The sequence below is a fragment of the Oreochromis aureus genome, linkage group 22, assembly GCF_013358895.1.
Source record: "Oreochromis aureus strain Israel breed Guangdong linkage group 22, ZZ_aureus, whole genome shotgun sequence".
In the NCBI taxonomy this organism is placed as follows: domain Eukaryota; kingdom Metazoa; phylum Chordata; class Actinopteri; order Cichliformes; family Cichlidae; genus Oreochromis; species Oreochromis aureus.
The window spans coordinates 11036926-11050567 of record NC_052962.1 but is presented as its reverse complement, the minus strand read 5'-3'; the positions used below and the strand labels follow the sequence as shown (position 1 = coordinate 11050567).

The 13642-nt window shown below is 40.8% G+C and overlaps 1 protein-coding gene across 2 annotated transcripts; it reads right to left on the bottom strand.

Moving 5' to 3' along the window:
• Nucleotides 1–3133: 3133 nt before the first annotated feature.
• Nucleotides 3134–13292, bottom strand: srd5a1 (steroid-5-alpha-reductase, alpha polypeptide 1 (3-oxo-5 alpha-steroid delta 4-dehydrogenase alpha 1)). 2 transcript variants are annotated; one of them, XM_039605656.1, is made up of 6 exons: nucleotides 12812–13292; nucleotides 12414–12580; nucleotides 8182–8283; nucleotides 4588–4738; nucleotides 4373–4459; nucleotides 3134–4186 (listed from the first exon to the last, which is right to left on the bottom strand). In XM_039605656.1, exons 1-5 carry the CDS (start codon nucleotides 13117–13119, stop codon nucleotides 4393–4395), a joined length of 795 nt encoding a protein of 264 aa, XP_039461590.1. In that variant the 5' UTR covers nucleotides 13120–13292; the 3' UTR covers nucleotides 3134–4186; nucleotides 4373–4392. The 2 variants fall into 2 exon arrangements, with proteins under 2 accessions (XP_039461590.1, XP_031587035.1); XM_031731175.2 differs by having other exon boundaries at nucleotides 3134–4277; nucleotides 12812–13289.
• Between the last annotated feature and the right edge of the window lie 350 nt (nucleotides 13293–13642).

Below are 13642 nucleotides of genomic sequence, written 5' to 3'. Positions count from 1 at the left end.
ATCCGCCCACTCCTTTATCGCTCCTCGGCCGGGAGACTGATGATTTGCAGGGAATAAATATTTGAATTTTCATTTGATAAATAATTCACTGGATAACAAATGAAGTACACGGTAAACGTCGATAATGAATAAAATGACATGGGGTCTTTCTATTCTTTCTTCTTTTTTTTTAAAATAAAGCAGGGCCTGGCAGTCCGCAGATCCTTGTGCGCTCAGTTTCAACTTCCCCGCTTTCACCAGTGGGTGGAGGAATGGATGGGTGGGTTCATAGGGGATCCCCATCAACATGAGGCCGGACAGAAGCTTATTGTTGCACAAATGATTGACTATTAACGTCCTGGACACGAATGAATGTCTTGAAATATTCACACATTAAAGAGAAATCAGATATATAAATGTCCCCAATTTATATATTATATACTCATTAGACTAGAGTTTGGGGACATTAACAGATTTGGCCCTGCAAGGGTACCTGACTTTTTCCGTGGGTGATCTAGCTATGGATCCGCAGCTTCCTCTGAAAGACAAAAACTGGAGCTATGTAACTTTTAAGGAAAGGATAATTTACTTCAAAAGAATAGGCAGACCAGGCCATGAGACTGTCGGCATCCCAAACACTTGCTCGAGGCCACAAACTCTGGCCCTTGAAATGCTGCTCACATACACACAGAAGTAAACCTACACTGCAGTGCAAACACGGACTGTATATAAGGACATAAAGGCTTTTCATACGATCTAAGTACAACAACACAGTAACATGGTCCCCCCCGTCTAAGCTTAAAAGGGCCTCCTTCTTTTTCCCCGTTTATTTTTTCAGATGCACACTGCGGACCTGGATTCCAAATGTTCGTTTTGAGGGGGTAACACACAGCAGGTGGTGTTCATCATCCCAGTATCTGAATGCTGCCCAGGCCCCACTGGTAACAGCAATTTCCCAAGCCATTAAACACTACGGTGGAGGAGTGGCAGGCAGGATAACCAGCACCTTCTGGGATGCGTATGTATTTCTTTTTAAAGAGTGTCTTGCATAATGCCTGCCCCCAACCTCTGCTACTCACGTGCAGCATGTGACATAGCCAAAGAAACTCCCCCCTAGAGCAAACTATGTGTCGGCTAGGACATGCAGCTCGCCATAAAACACACTCGGGCACACGCACAGATGCTCACTCCCACTGTACGCCTGCAGAAATCCAATCTCTTCTTCCTATCTTTTCCATTTTACACTGCATGAAACACGGGCACTGACAAAGCACACTGAATAGGTTATTCCTCTCATCTCTCATGTCACGGACTCAGCTCGAGCCGAGCGCCGACACCGACTATGTGTCAGCGTGCGTGTCGTTTCAAGGCTGGTTTGCCTCATTGTCAGCTTTTATGGGATTACAACATTGGTGACAACTGGACCATAGCTGACAGACGCCTAAAAAATGCACACGAACAAACACACACACGCACAGAAACAACAACACAGGAGAAGCTGGAGAAGCCACCAATATGCTCACGGGCATAACGGTAATAGGAAATAATATTAAGGAAGCAGGCAGTTGTCTGAGGCTGCATGTGGCTTGAATAGTAATGAGGCTGCAGTATGTTCCAGATATTTAACCCACATTAGTGGGAAGCTGCGTTTACAATGTCAGCAGCCATTACATTGTTTCTACATGTGAGCATATTGCCTGTGGTGCGCTGCCCCCACTGTGCAGTTAGGTACAGTAATAACAAGGACATCATTAGAATGAACCCACTGATTATCATCTAACCGCAGAGCAGGTTCAAAACTGCAAATCTGGGCCATCAACTTTATATGCAGCCTGTGGTCTGAACCTACAGTCCAACCTGTACCATCTGAATGCAAGATGGGGGGATTAAAAGAGTTTAAACCTAGTAGATATAGGTGTGTTAATATGCGCCATCTACAGGCAAAGAGAACATCTATTCAAACTGCTGTCCATCGCCTACATTCTAGGTGCAAAGGAGGGATCCTGCACCATTTACAAAATTATAACCAAGGGATTTTAAGACCTCAGTAAACACAAAGGAAGATTAAGATATCATACTGCTAGTTATGGCAGGGCAGAAATCAGTGCAACACAAAGTATGCTTTTTTTTCTTCACACATGACAATAAACTGAATATTTCTGTTAAAGTTACAATGTTAAACAATTCGACATAAAACAGAAACTTTATAAAGTTCACCTGAAATTTTACACAAAATCTAAGACTAGGACTTCACGTTTCCTTTAATTTCAGACTTTTTGAGACATTTTTCTTTTCTCTTGCGAGAACCTCGTACAAAGTCTTGTCCTATCTGCGGGAGGCAAGACTGGAGCCATAAATAAACAAATAAATAACCAAAGCAGCTATTACATCACCGGCTGGCTTAGGACTCCATGTTGTTTTTTCCCCTTTTATAGCCAGCAGTGACCATATTTGAAGAAGAGGGTGGATTGCTAACTTATCAGCTGGACTTGACTGTTTTGAACCCTTCGTCATTTTCACTGTTGCTTCCAATGGTCCAATACAATAGCAACTTATCAATCACAAGGTTGATCCAGTCATGAAAATTTCATGCTTTATTCTTTTTTTCCCTCTTATTGGGTCCAGTTTACAAAATGAACATCTTATTGTTTTCAATAAATCTTGAAAGTAGACTTCCACGCTGGCTTCACTTTTCACATCAGAAAGCTGTGTCCATCTTTTATATACAGTCTATGGCTTGCAAGACAGAAAGAACATGCAGCAGTGTCTTATCTTACTTTTCTACCACAGATGTGTTTGTTTGCATGCAGCAGTCTTAAAGGCTGAAGGTTGTTAATGCTGCTTAGCTGTTGCTTTTCCATGTTACATTAAATTATATAGCATGTGTATATTAAATATTACTTGTATCTGGAGCCTGTGTGTCTAAGTTTGGGACCAACAAGCCATTACACAGTGCATGAAGATGAATGGTATTACAGGCAAATGGCGCGCTCAGTTGTAAATACTGTCTGTGTAATATAGTGATGCAATTACAAGGAGCCCAGACAGAGGATGCACAACTAGAAAAAAAACACCCTGGGAAAAAAAAGAGAGAAGGTGGGGGCATGAAGGATGTCACTCTGCAAAGCAGCCATCATTTATCATCACACTCAGATGCAGCAGTCAAAGTATTTATTGGTGACAAAGTGTAAAAATCCCTTTATAAAATTCCTAAAGACATGACCTCAGTCGTGACAGGAAAATAACCTCATCAGGAAATGAGTGAGCAAACTTTTTTTTTTTTTTTTTTGTTAAAGATAACTGCACTTCTTTTGAAATACAAGTCATTTTTAAAGCCCACCCAAAAAAGGCACATGAAATTCTGAGTACCAACAAAGCATGACATGATTTAAGAAAAGTCTTAACTTACACTGACAAGATTATGACTCATGGTAACAAAAATGAAACAGTAATGGAGTGAAAGAGACGAGTCCAATATTTCCTGTTCCTGTCTTTACTTCCAGTTTTTCTCCGTCCCTTCAAAAACACATCTCGCACAGCTTTATTCATTCAGCACACGTTGTCCTCCTGCTTTCACCTGCCCAATATTTTTCTCTCATTTCTTCTCCACTTCTTCACCATCTCTCTGAGAAACTCCCAGCACGGGGCATGTTTTGGGGCAACTCTTATTTTCTAATTTCAGGCATGGGTGACTTATTGACGCCTGTGCTTGATCTCCATTCTCTGTCCCCGCAGTCCATGAGTGGGGGACAGGCCTGATGCAAGTCTCAGTCTTTTTAAGTCCAGATATGCAGTTATATTCACAAAGTTGCTTCTTTTTCAGGACTTTGAGATGATGAGGTCAGTAGATGACACCCAGAGCAAAGTCCAGTAGAAAACACATGTTCTACTTAATTCAGAACTCATCTATTTGATGTGAATGGACATTAAAAAGATTTGCAACAACTGAGTCTTGAGGTTAAAATGAACATTTTAAATGTCTGCTTTGCATTTCCAACTTTATGTTCCAACTGCTAGAATATGCAGATCAGGAGAAGAGTCTTAAAGCTGTTTACTGCTGATGTAGAGTGTCATAAATCCCATGTATTAACATGGAGCTACCCCATTCACAATCTTTATTTCCTCTGGAGGAGAGCTGAATGCCGCCTCTCCTGCAAACGCAACACTTCCAGCACATTCAGTCCATGCTTGTTGAGGTTCCTTGGTGCTTTGTGATGTTATTACCAACGTAACAGAAATGATAAAAGTCACCATCTCAGAAAGGTTTTTAACTATTGCGTCTTCACACCTAGAGTGAGCTTGTTTTCAGTGGAAAAAAATAAGCTGTGTTCAAGGTTTGTTGCAACATCACAGAATTTCTAAATTAGGCAAACAATCACAGGAATGAAATTACCTTTCGAGGTGTCCAGTTTTCTAGAACAGAAAGGGAATCAACGCTTTCCTGCTTTTAGGGTAGTCCTCAAACTTGGCAAGGTACCATCTGCAGAGCAAGAACAAAGGAACAAGAAAATTTCCCGTGTTAACTCTGAATTTTATTTAAAATGTACAGTGTGCATACTCCAGGAAAATTGCTCTGAATGTGAGCACGCTGCCTTTTTTTGTTCTTACTTGTGGTGGGCCACAGCTCTGCTAGCGAGGACCACTGCGGTAAAGATGGCGAAGGCTGCACTGTGAACAGAGTGACCAGCCAGAGCGAAGCCAGCCCACTCTGTTATCTCGCCCAAGAAGTTGGCCCCAGACACGTACTCGAACATGCCGCCTGTGGGTGGAAGACAGCGACATTAGAGCAGGTGGGTTTCTCCTTTGATGTGCTCACTGATGCAAAAATAACCCAAACATTTCAATGTGGAGGGAAATAAAATCCAGTGACTTTTCGCAGAATACAATTTGATACTAAGCTGAATAAGTGGTGACATTTCCACTGTCTGTGAATCTTATTTGGAGGCAACATGCAGTTACAAAATGCAAAGGGCATTCACAGAGCTGGCTTCATACCACACATACATGGCTGAGCACTCAGTATGTGACTGCAGGCTATGCGCTCAGCAGTGCTGCTACCCTTTATGTGAAAATAGCAGATTCTTGGCTGAGGGGATTCCAGACGTGCCTGGAAGTTGATCTGGAGCAACAAAGCTCACAGCTTCCTCGCACCTCGCCTTCTCTGCTTTATTTTCTTTAAGGTTCAAGGAAGGATTGTTTCAACAGGTTCAGTGCAAGTTCAGGCTCAAGGTGCTTTTGTTTTGACTACGCTCCCAGTCAGGGGAGCCACTCTCTTTGTGAACCCGTTATGATTACCGATTTATTTAACAGAGGTAGAAGCCAACTTATGGTTTGGATTTTTCAGAGAAAACATGGTTTGATTCAGTGTACCCACCGTACAGGCTGTTTTGCAAAAGGAATTTGGACGTGAGCCAATGCCTTGTTTACCCAACCCCCTCCTTACATGTCACATCTCATACAGTGCTCAGCCAGTTAAATGCAGTAAAAGGTCACACACACTAAAAAACATACATCCACTCATGTTTCAGCCGTTACGTCTGTTTTAGCCAAGCTGGGGCAGGCTGCACAGCGAACTCTTCCTAAAATGGGTTTAATGATCAGAGAATGTTGATGTGTTGCATTCCCCTCCCAAAAAAAACAAACAAAACATTTATCGACCATTTGTACCGAGAACCACCAACCATCATTTTGACCCTCAGTGTTAAATGCTGCAATCCTGGTTGCCTAACAACACGAAGGCTGTATATCATGACCCAGATCTAGCTAGATAGCTAAATATATAAGGCACTGTCGTTAGATAAAAGATTAATAATTATCACAGGGTTTGAATGGGTCTGGGATGGCATTCTGATCCAGGGTGTTGGATGACAGATGTGTGGAGAATTAGATGAGTTGCTGCCTGTGTAGAGCAGCAAGGGAACCATAGCTGAACTAAACAGAGTCGAGTCTGTAGCAAGTAAAGAGTGAAATCCGGATCAGAGTAGCTGAATCAGGCCTGAGGAGCGGAGGGAGGTGACGGGCTGCAGAGTGAATGATAAAAAGCTGCAGAATGACAAGTGAACAGTTTTCTCCTTTGCAGCCTCTTTATCGTGGTTAGTGAAGAGTCGTGCAGAATATTTTGGCTGTTGTCAACTTGGTCGGTCACAAATCAAGCGGCAACTCTGACTGAGAAACCAAAGGTCATCATATGTTCTTACATCAGGGACTTTTCAGTCACATGGTTGACCCACCCTGAGGCATGCTCTACATTTAAGCCTCCCTTTTAACCAACTGGGGCAGTCGTTTACAAAATGAACATGTTATATTCAATGAGACTTGAAAGTAATAAGTGAAAGCATCAACAGCTTGTTTCAGAAATGCTGTGTGAAATGTGATTTTTTTGTTTGCCTATGTAGTGTTGTCAACTGACCTGTGCTTAAAAAATTCCAATGTTAAAAATGTAAACAAATACTATAAATATATCAATCTTAAAGCACATTAGTCTCAAATAACATGAACACTTCATAAAGATTAATTCTGTATACAGCCTGAATATTGAATAAGTGAGGGCTTCACATTTACACACATATAATGCACATCTTCCACTGTACGCCTGGCTAACTAACATAATTATTGTCAACTCTGTGCAGTTTAGAAGATTTCCATGTTTGTGTCAGTGAAAGCAAACACACTGAAAGTCCTACAAGTTGGACCATATTAGAGGAGGTGCAGCAAGAGCTGTTTATACACTAATGTAAGGGCTCACAGAGGCCCAGGCAAAGACAGCTAGTGACAACCTGTGATTCTGCTTACAGTGTGATCTGTATAATCATGAGACCACACTGGAAAATTAGCATCTAGCACACAGAGACCGCAGTGTCGAGGGCCATTATGTGATTGCAGGTTTTGTGACTTCCTTCTCACTCATCACAAGTGCTGCAACAAAAACATTCAGAGTCTAAACCTAAGAATAAGTAGCACCACAATGTAAAAACGGCACCGTTTACAAGGAAGGACTGGATCCTAAAAAAGAAGAAGGCTCCGTCTCAGAATTTCATGAAAAATGTACTTTATGCTTATTTCCAGCTGTATACTTATTTTTGGAATTTGCTAGAATAGCTTTATTGGAAACCATGCTTATTTATTTTATACTATCTTAGTGTGGCCCCTCAGTTACTCCTCTGCCTGAAACTAGCCGTTTCACAAATATGTACCGGTAATCGATTTGATCACTTTCCCCCTCTACATTCTGTATGTGTATGCCAGTTTTTACATGCATAGACAATGTATAAAAGGTAAACGTGATGTGACAGTGTTCTGAGTTAAGCTCTTAAATAAATAAATAAATAAATACATAAATAAATAAATAAAGCTTACCAGCATAATGAATGTACAGTTCGCCCAGGACTCAGAGAAATTACATTGCTCCATTATAGCTTAGTTTACATACTACAATGAAAACCTAATGAAATGATTTCATTATATATTGTTTTCTTTCATCGTTTAATGATCAAATTACTACTTAAAATATTGCATTGCTTACTTTAGCTTGAGCATGCAAAAACTTAAGACTACACATACAGAAATTATTTATCCTTAATTACTGGACACCTGCTGTTGAATTTCATCTAAACAGAAAATTAAATAGTCTAAATCAAAGGTGTCAAACATTAGGCCTGGGGCCCAGAATCAGCCCGACTCCAATTAGGCCCAATGGACAGTTTTGGACAATATGTAGGAGTGCATACATTCTGAACTGTATTTTCATATTTTTTCTCCCTCACCACAAACTCTACATTTTTTTGCTCGTTTTTTTAACAATAAGTCCACAATTTTTAAAAGGCTATTTTATTTTTTTTTATTAACAAAACATTCTGCTGTACAATTACAGGACAGTCTGGGTAATAACCCTTATGTAATTTTACACATTTATTTCTTCCAACTTAATCCCCAAGAGTAGTGCTGACAGATTTTTTTTCTTTACACAGCAGCATTTCAAAATCAGGTAGAAGAACTGAGACAACCTTGAAACGACACTTCTTTTTCTTATGAAGTTATCTCAGGGACAAAATATGTATCTAAACGTCTTTACAGTGACAGAAAGGGGAGCTTCACTGGTCTGACCCACTGGAGATTAAAGTTGGCTGTATTTGGCCCACTATGTAAAATGAGTTTAAAATCCCTAGTCTAAATAAAATGTCAGAATCTGACTGAAGCCCTTACCTTTGGGAACCTTGTAACCAGTCTCTCCGGGCTTTCTCAGGTTCCTAAGGATGTGGTCAGATTGTACATTTATAAACCAGCCAACGAACCACAGTACCGAGCCTGGAGACAAAAGCAAAAGCTGTTTCAGCAAGTGACTGTACTGTTAAAAAGCCAGAGAGCAAAGATTTGCGTTTCTTTTTCTTTTAGCATTTCCACATTTTGATGAATACTCCTGGTTTCCTTCCGAAAAGTGACCCTAAAATATCATATTTTCATTTTTCTTCACTGCTTATCCAACTTAGGGTCACATACAGACTTGATATTTTCCCAGCTGTAACAGGACAAAAGGGAAGGTTTTAAAATAAGAAAGAAAAAAAAAAAAAACTGTTGAGAAATCCTTTAACAACTGTTGTTATAAATATAATACATATATACATACATGATACTTTAGACAATGTGCACAAACTGGTGAAACTGTTAATTATTAAACTCTGTGTAATCACTGCCATCTGTGGGGTACAACTCTCCAAACATTCACCCACATCTATCATTTCCTAACTCTTCAAAAATAGCTCACACTCAGGTTGTGGTTCTCAGCCAGAAAAGGGCAAAGTGCCCACAACAGGTCAGGGACAAGTTGTCTAATAGTAGGTAGTAATGGAAAAGGCTATCTTGGAGTCTCGCTGATGAGTTGATGACTGAACCTGGGGTTATTTGGCATGCAGCCACCCCACTGACAAATCTGATAATTTTACCTTTCAAAAACCTTTCTGTGTGTACAGACGTCAAAAACTATACATAACATCTTTCTCACTCACTTAGAAAACCTCAAATACGTGTGGATGAGTCACCTGATACGCACAGATGACGTGGAATATCCAAGTGGGCATTCAACATGTAAAACTGGGACATCTGGGCTTCCAGTGTATACCGGCGTTTCTTTTTCATAAATAAACAGAACAGCTCGTAACCCTGCTACTAGATAACACAGATTTACCAATAACAGACACTATACAGTAGCCGGCCACATCCTGAACTGTTCAGGATTATTCATTACACTAACATTAATTTTAGCCTGCCTTCATTCCACTTTACTTGAATTATATCCACATAAGATATACAGAGATTAGTTAGCATATACTCACTGCAGAGTACAGTGATGTACAACATTGGGGTCCCCCCCCCCCATCTGAGCTATATACTGAATTTTGAGAATCAAAACAAAGTATCAGTCCTATTATGACTGTATCGATCCAATATCAATACCAGCGCTGTTATTGATATGATGAATCTTTGGTATAATCCGCCAAACTCCAGTATCAATTTGTTGTGGAGAAGCGAGCCGAGTGTAATAGCAAATTTGTCGATCTACCGGCTGATCTACGTTCAAACCCTCATTTATTGCCACGAGCAATGGTTCAGGAATCTGACAGAGATCCCTCCTTGGTGCATCGTAAGTTGGGTGTCCCATTAGGACTGGATCTGCCCCAAGGCAGATACAAAACATGCTGGAGTGATTATATCGCTCTTTTGGCTCGGTAACGCCTCCAGTCTTCCCAGATGAGCTGGAGGAAGGGGAGAGTGAGGTCTTAGCTCGTCTGCTTAGGCTGCTGCGTCCATGACCCAGATAAGCAGCAGAAAATGGGTGGCTAGATACATGGCTGGACTTAACCCAGATATACTGCCACATGTGTATATGTCGCTTTATATGGGTGGGTGTAGCACAGTGCGTGTAGAGGACTATTCAGTCAGCAGAGCCTCGCCTTCACTGCAAGTTTCTAATAAGTTTGAAAAAAATTAATATTATATATGTAGCACCCATGTATCAGCTATTGTCAAGCTGTACTTAAAACTGATACTATGTAATCCAACTGGTGCAGTCTACAGCGTGGTTATCTTTTATTGCACAAGAGGATGAGAGTCGAATTGTAAAGTGGAAACTACATCCAGGACAGCGTTATGTTGCTAACAAAACTTCGGCTCTTTGCAAGAATCTGCACAGACAGCAAGCTAATGCTTGGCTAACGCTTGGCTAGCCAAGAACCACAGTGAAAGCTGAGCGAATGCCGACGCCAGCCCATCAACCAGACCTTGAACTTCAACCGGTAACAAACTGATGAGCAGTCAGGCTGCAGTCTCTGTTTCTACAGAGAAATCACAGTGGAGATCGCTTTGAAGTCACTGTGTTGGTTTTTATCTTTGCTTTGTGCAATACCAAGAGAAAGATGTGTGTCCTCATTAGGATTTTTGTTGGTGTGTGGATCTATTGCTTATAGGTTTATATTGTTAAATGGTAATTATGAGAATGTGTTACAGGTCATTTTACAGAGTAATATGAAAGTAATGTAACAAGTAGGATAACAAATCATCTTGAGTGCGCATGTGTCAACCATGCATGCAGCCTGTTACAGTTGCTCCTGCTTTTTCTCTTTAGTTTAACTTTTTTCTTTTTTCTTTCTATGTCCTTTACTTTTTACTTAAATAAATAGAGAATTTCCTTAGGGATTAATAAAGTATTCTGATTCTGCTTCAGACAAATTACTGAATCCTGCGAGTAATTAATCCAGTGGTTCCCAAACTTTTTTTGCCAGGCCCCCCTTTTTTTACAAGAAAATGTTCGCCCCCCCCCCCCCACAAACACATCCTCCAAACACACACACCCATATTTTGTTTACAAACTCCATTGCGGTTTATTTCACACCTCAAACATTTAGTAAACAATTAAGCAAATACAAGTAAACGGCAATAAATTACAGGTAGTAATAAAATATACTACTAACTCTTTTACGCTGCGTCCACACCTACACGGGTATTTTTGAAAACTCAGCTGTTTCTATGCGTTTGGACTTTTCGTCAACACGTAAACGGCGTTGCGATTCACCAAAAACGGAGATTTTTTAAAACTCCGTTTTTGCGTTTACGTGTGGACGAGGATTACAGAGTTCGTCACGCAACGTCAAAGGTATGTGCCTCTTTTCACGTCACGCTGTGCGCCACGTTATTGTTTACATGAGATGAATTGCAGAATGGCAGATAGATTAACAGTATTTTGTCTCTGACTATCTTCAGGTTTTACACACTTACATATACACACGCAGTTACTGTCCCTGCATTTAGAAAGGCAGAGGCGTCACGGTGTAATTATTTTACGTGTAGTTGTTTTTTTTCCTGTGTAATAATATTCAACATTGCTGTCAATACATTTTTCAAAAAATGTCTGTCTGTGCAAAATGGGTTCAAAAACAAAAACAGCTGTGAGATACTGTTTGTCCGTGATTTGAACCGGGGGAACAAATTACGGCAGGATCAGCCTGATATTATTTGTATCCCACTGTAACTTTACTGCATAAAGAGCTAACATCATGTTAGCTCTTGATTTTTAGTTCACAAACACTTCTTGTAATAACTAACTACTCCTGACATTTAATGTCAGTTCACAAACACTTCTTGTAATAACTAACTACTCCTGACATTTAATGTGAGGAGTAGTTAGTTATTACAAGAAGTGTTTGTGAACTAAAAATCAAGAATGTGGGATACTGTTTGTCCGTGATTTGGAAACTAATTTTGCAGGGGAGACCTACCTTGGCACTTGTGCAGGTGAAGCCAAAGGGAAGATATGCTTCACCATATTTTCCTGTCTTTGGCTTGGAAGGAAGTTGGTTTGGAAACATATTTGGCGATGCTTCATCTCCTGCTTTGCGTTTGTGTGGGAGCCCCGTCAAAAACCTGTCCACAGTGTCCAAGCGCTCTTTTTTTTTTTTTTCCTTTCATACCGCGCCCCCCCTGCAATGGCTCTGCGCCCCCCCTAGGGGGCGGGCCCCACACTTTGGGAACCTCTGAATTAATCAATGTACTGCATTAATTTTAATAAATGCTTTATTTGTAACATGTGTGATAGTTACTTTTTTGAGTAACGACCCCAACACTGATCACAACAAAGACCAGGAAATACCTCCAACATGAACATTTGACCAAACAACATGCAATTAATTTGCATGAATTTAATGTCTTTGATATGCTGCTTAGCGACGGGGGTGACTCTCAAAGAAGATCCAGTGAGAATCGGTAAGAGAATGAATAAGGAATGAAATCGATAAGTGATATGGATAATAGCTAAATTCTTATCAATTCCCATCCCTATGTACACGTATGAAATACTAATTACACTCAGTACAACATTTTAACTTCTGCACACAACAAAATAATTCACATTACTGTTGCACACAGTGGGGGAACAGGACACCTACCAATGAGGAAGCATGGATGTGTAACCCAGTATGCTGGGTACTCAGCATAATGGCTCAGGTACCTGATCTGCATGAAGCCATTATAGCAGCAGAACACAAAGGCCAGGGCGAATGAAGCGAACGGTGTCGGTTTCCCTCCTCTGATTAAAAATGGATAAATGCAGGCTCTGCAGAAGAAGAAGAAAAAAAACACAACAAGAACACATTATTTTGAGTAATGGCATGTTTATACTGAAATGTATTCATCTGTGCAAATTTTGACATCTCCTGTATTTGAGTTGCACAATTAATCAGGCGTTTCTTTGCCCAGTTGAAGGGGTACTTACGCAATGCTCCTTGAGCATGCCTGCTTATAACACTGCATATATAAATAAACGTGACTGCCCACGGTTACCTACCTCTGGACATAGTGAAGGAAATACATGGCAATGAGGAGCTGATTAGGTAGTAATGACGTCTTAGAAGATGTCCAGAGTAGCAAACACAGAGGGAGCAGTAAGGCTGGCAGCTCCTGGACGAACCAGGCGAACCTGGCGTTAACTGGAAATCCATACTTGCTTGTAGCATACCGCCCATAAGGAACATTTTCAAACAGCAAAGTAATAAAAGTGCAGGCTGCCATTAAAAACATGAGGTAAGCCATGCGGTCCAACATGTACAACTCCTCTTCCTCCGAGGAGAAGAGTAGGGAGAGGAGAGCGTCCATTTCGACCTGAGGGCTAATATTTAAAACTAAAACGTTCACAATTAGCTAACTATACATACCGGTTATTCCCTAGCTTGCAGTCCAGAACGCAGACAAGAGCCTGGGCAGCTCATACGCTCGCGACCGATTCGGACCAATTAAGAGTTCTTGAACGATTACGCAACCGATCCTTTCAGCCAATGAAAGCGCCCGGTCTTTGCATCAGCACGTTAGATTGGATCCTGTGGAGATGACTCCTGCTGTGATTGGTTTCTGAGTTCATAAAGTCGTCAGACTAAACTCTCGCGAGGTCATAACCCAGCCGGAGAGCCGGCTGTTCGTGTATGAAAATGCTTAGAAAAAGTCCAATCCGGGAAAAGTGATTTAACCTTCTCCTCATCCCCTACTTGCCAAATTTATACATTAACATTTATATCGACTGTTTTGTGCAAAACTCAGCTCGGTTAAACATCTCTCGGTTTAACATACGCAAATTGTTGCTTCAGTTTATTGTTGTAATCACAGCACTTCCCAGATGAAGTTG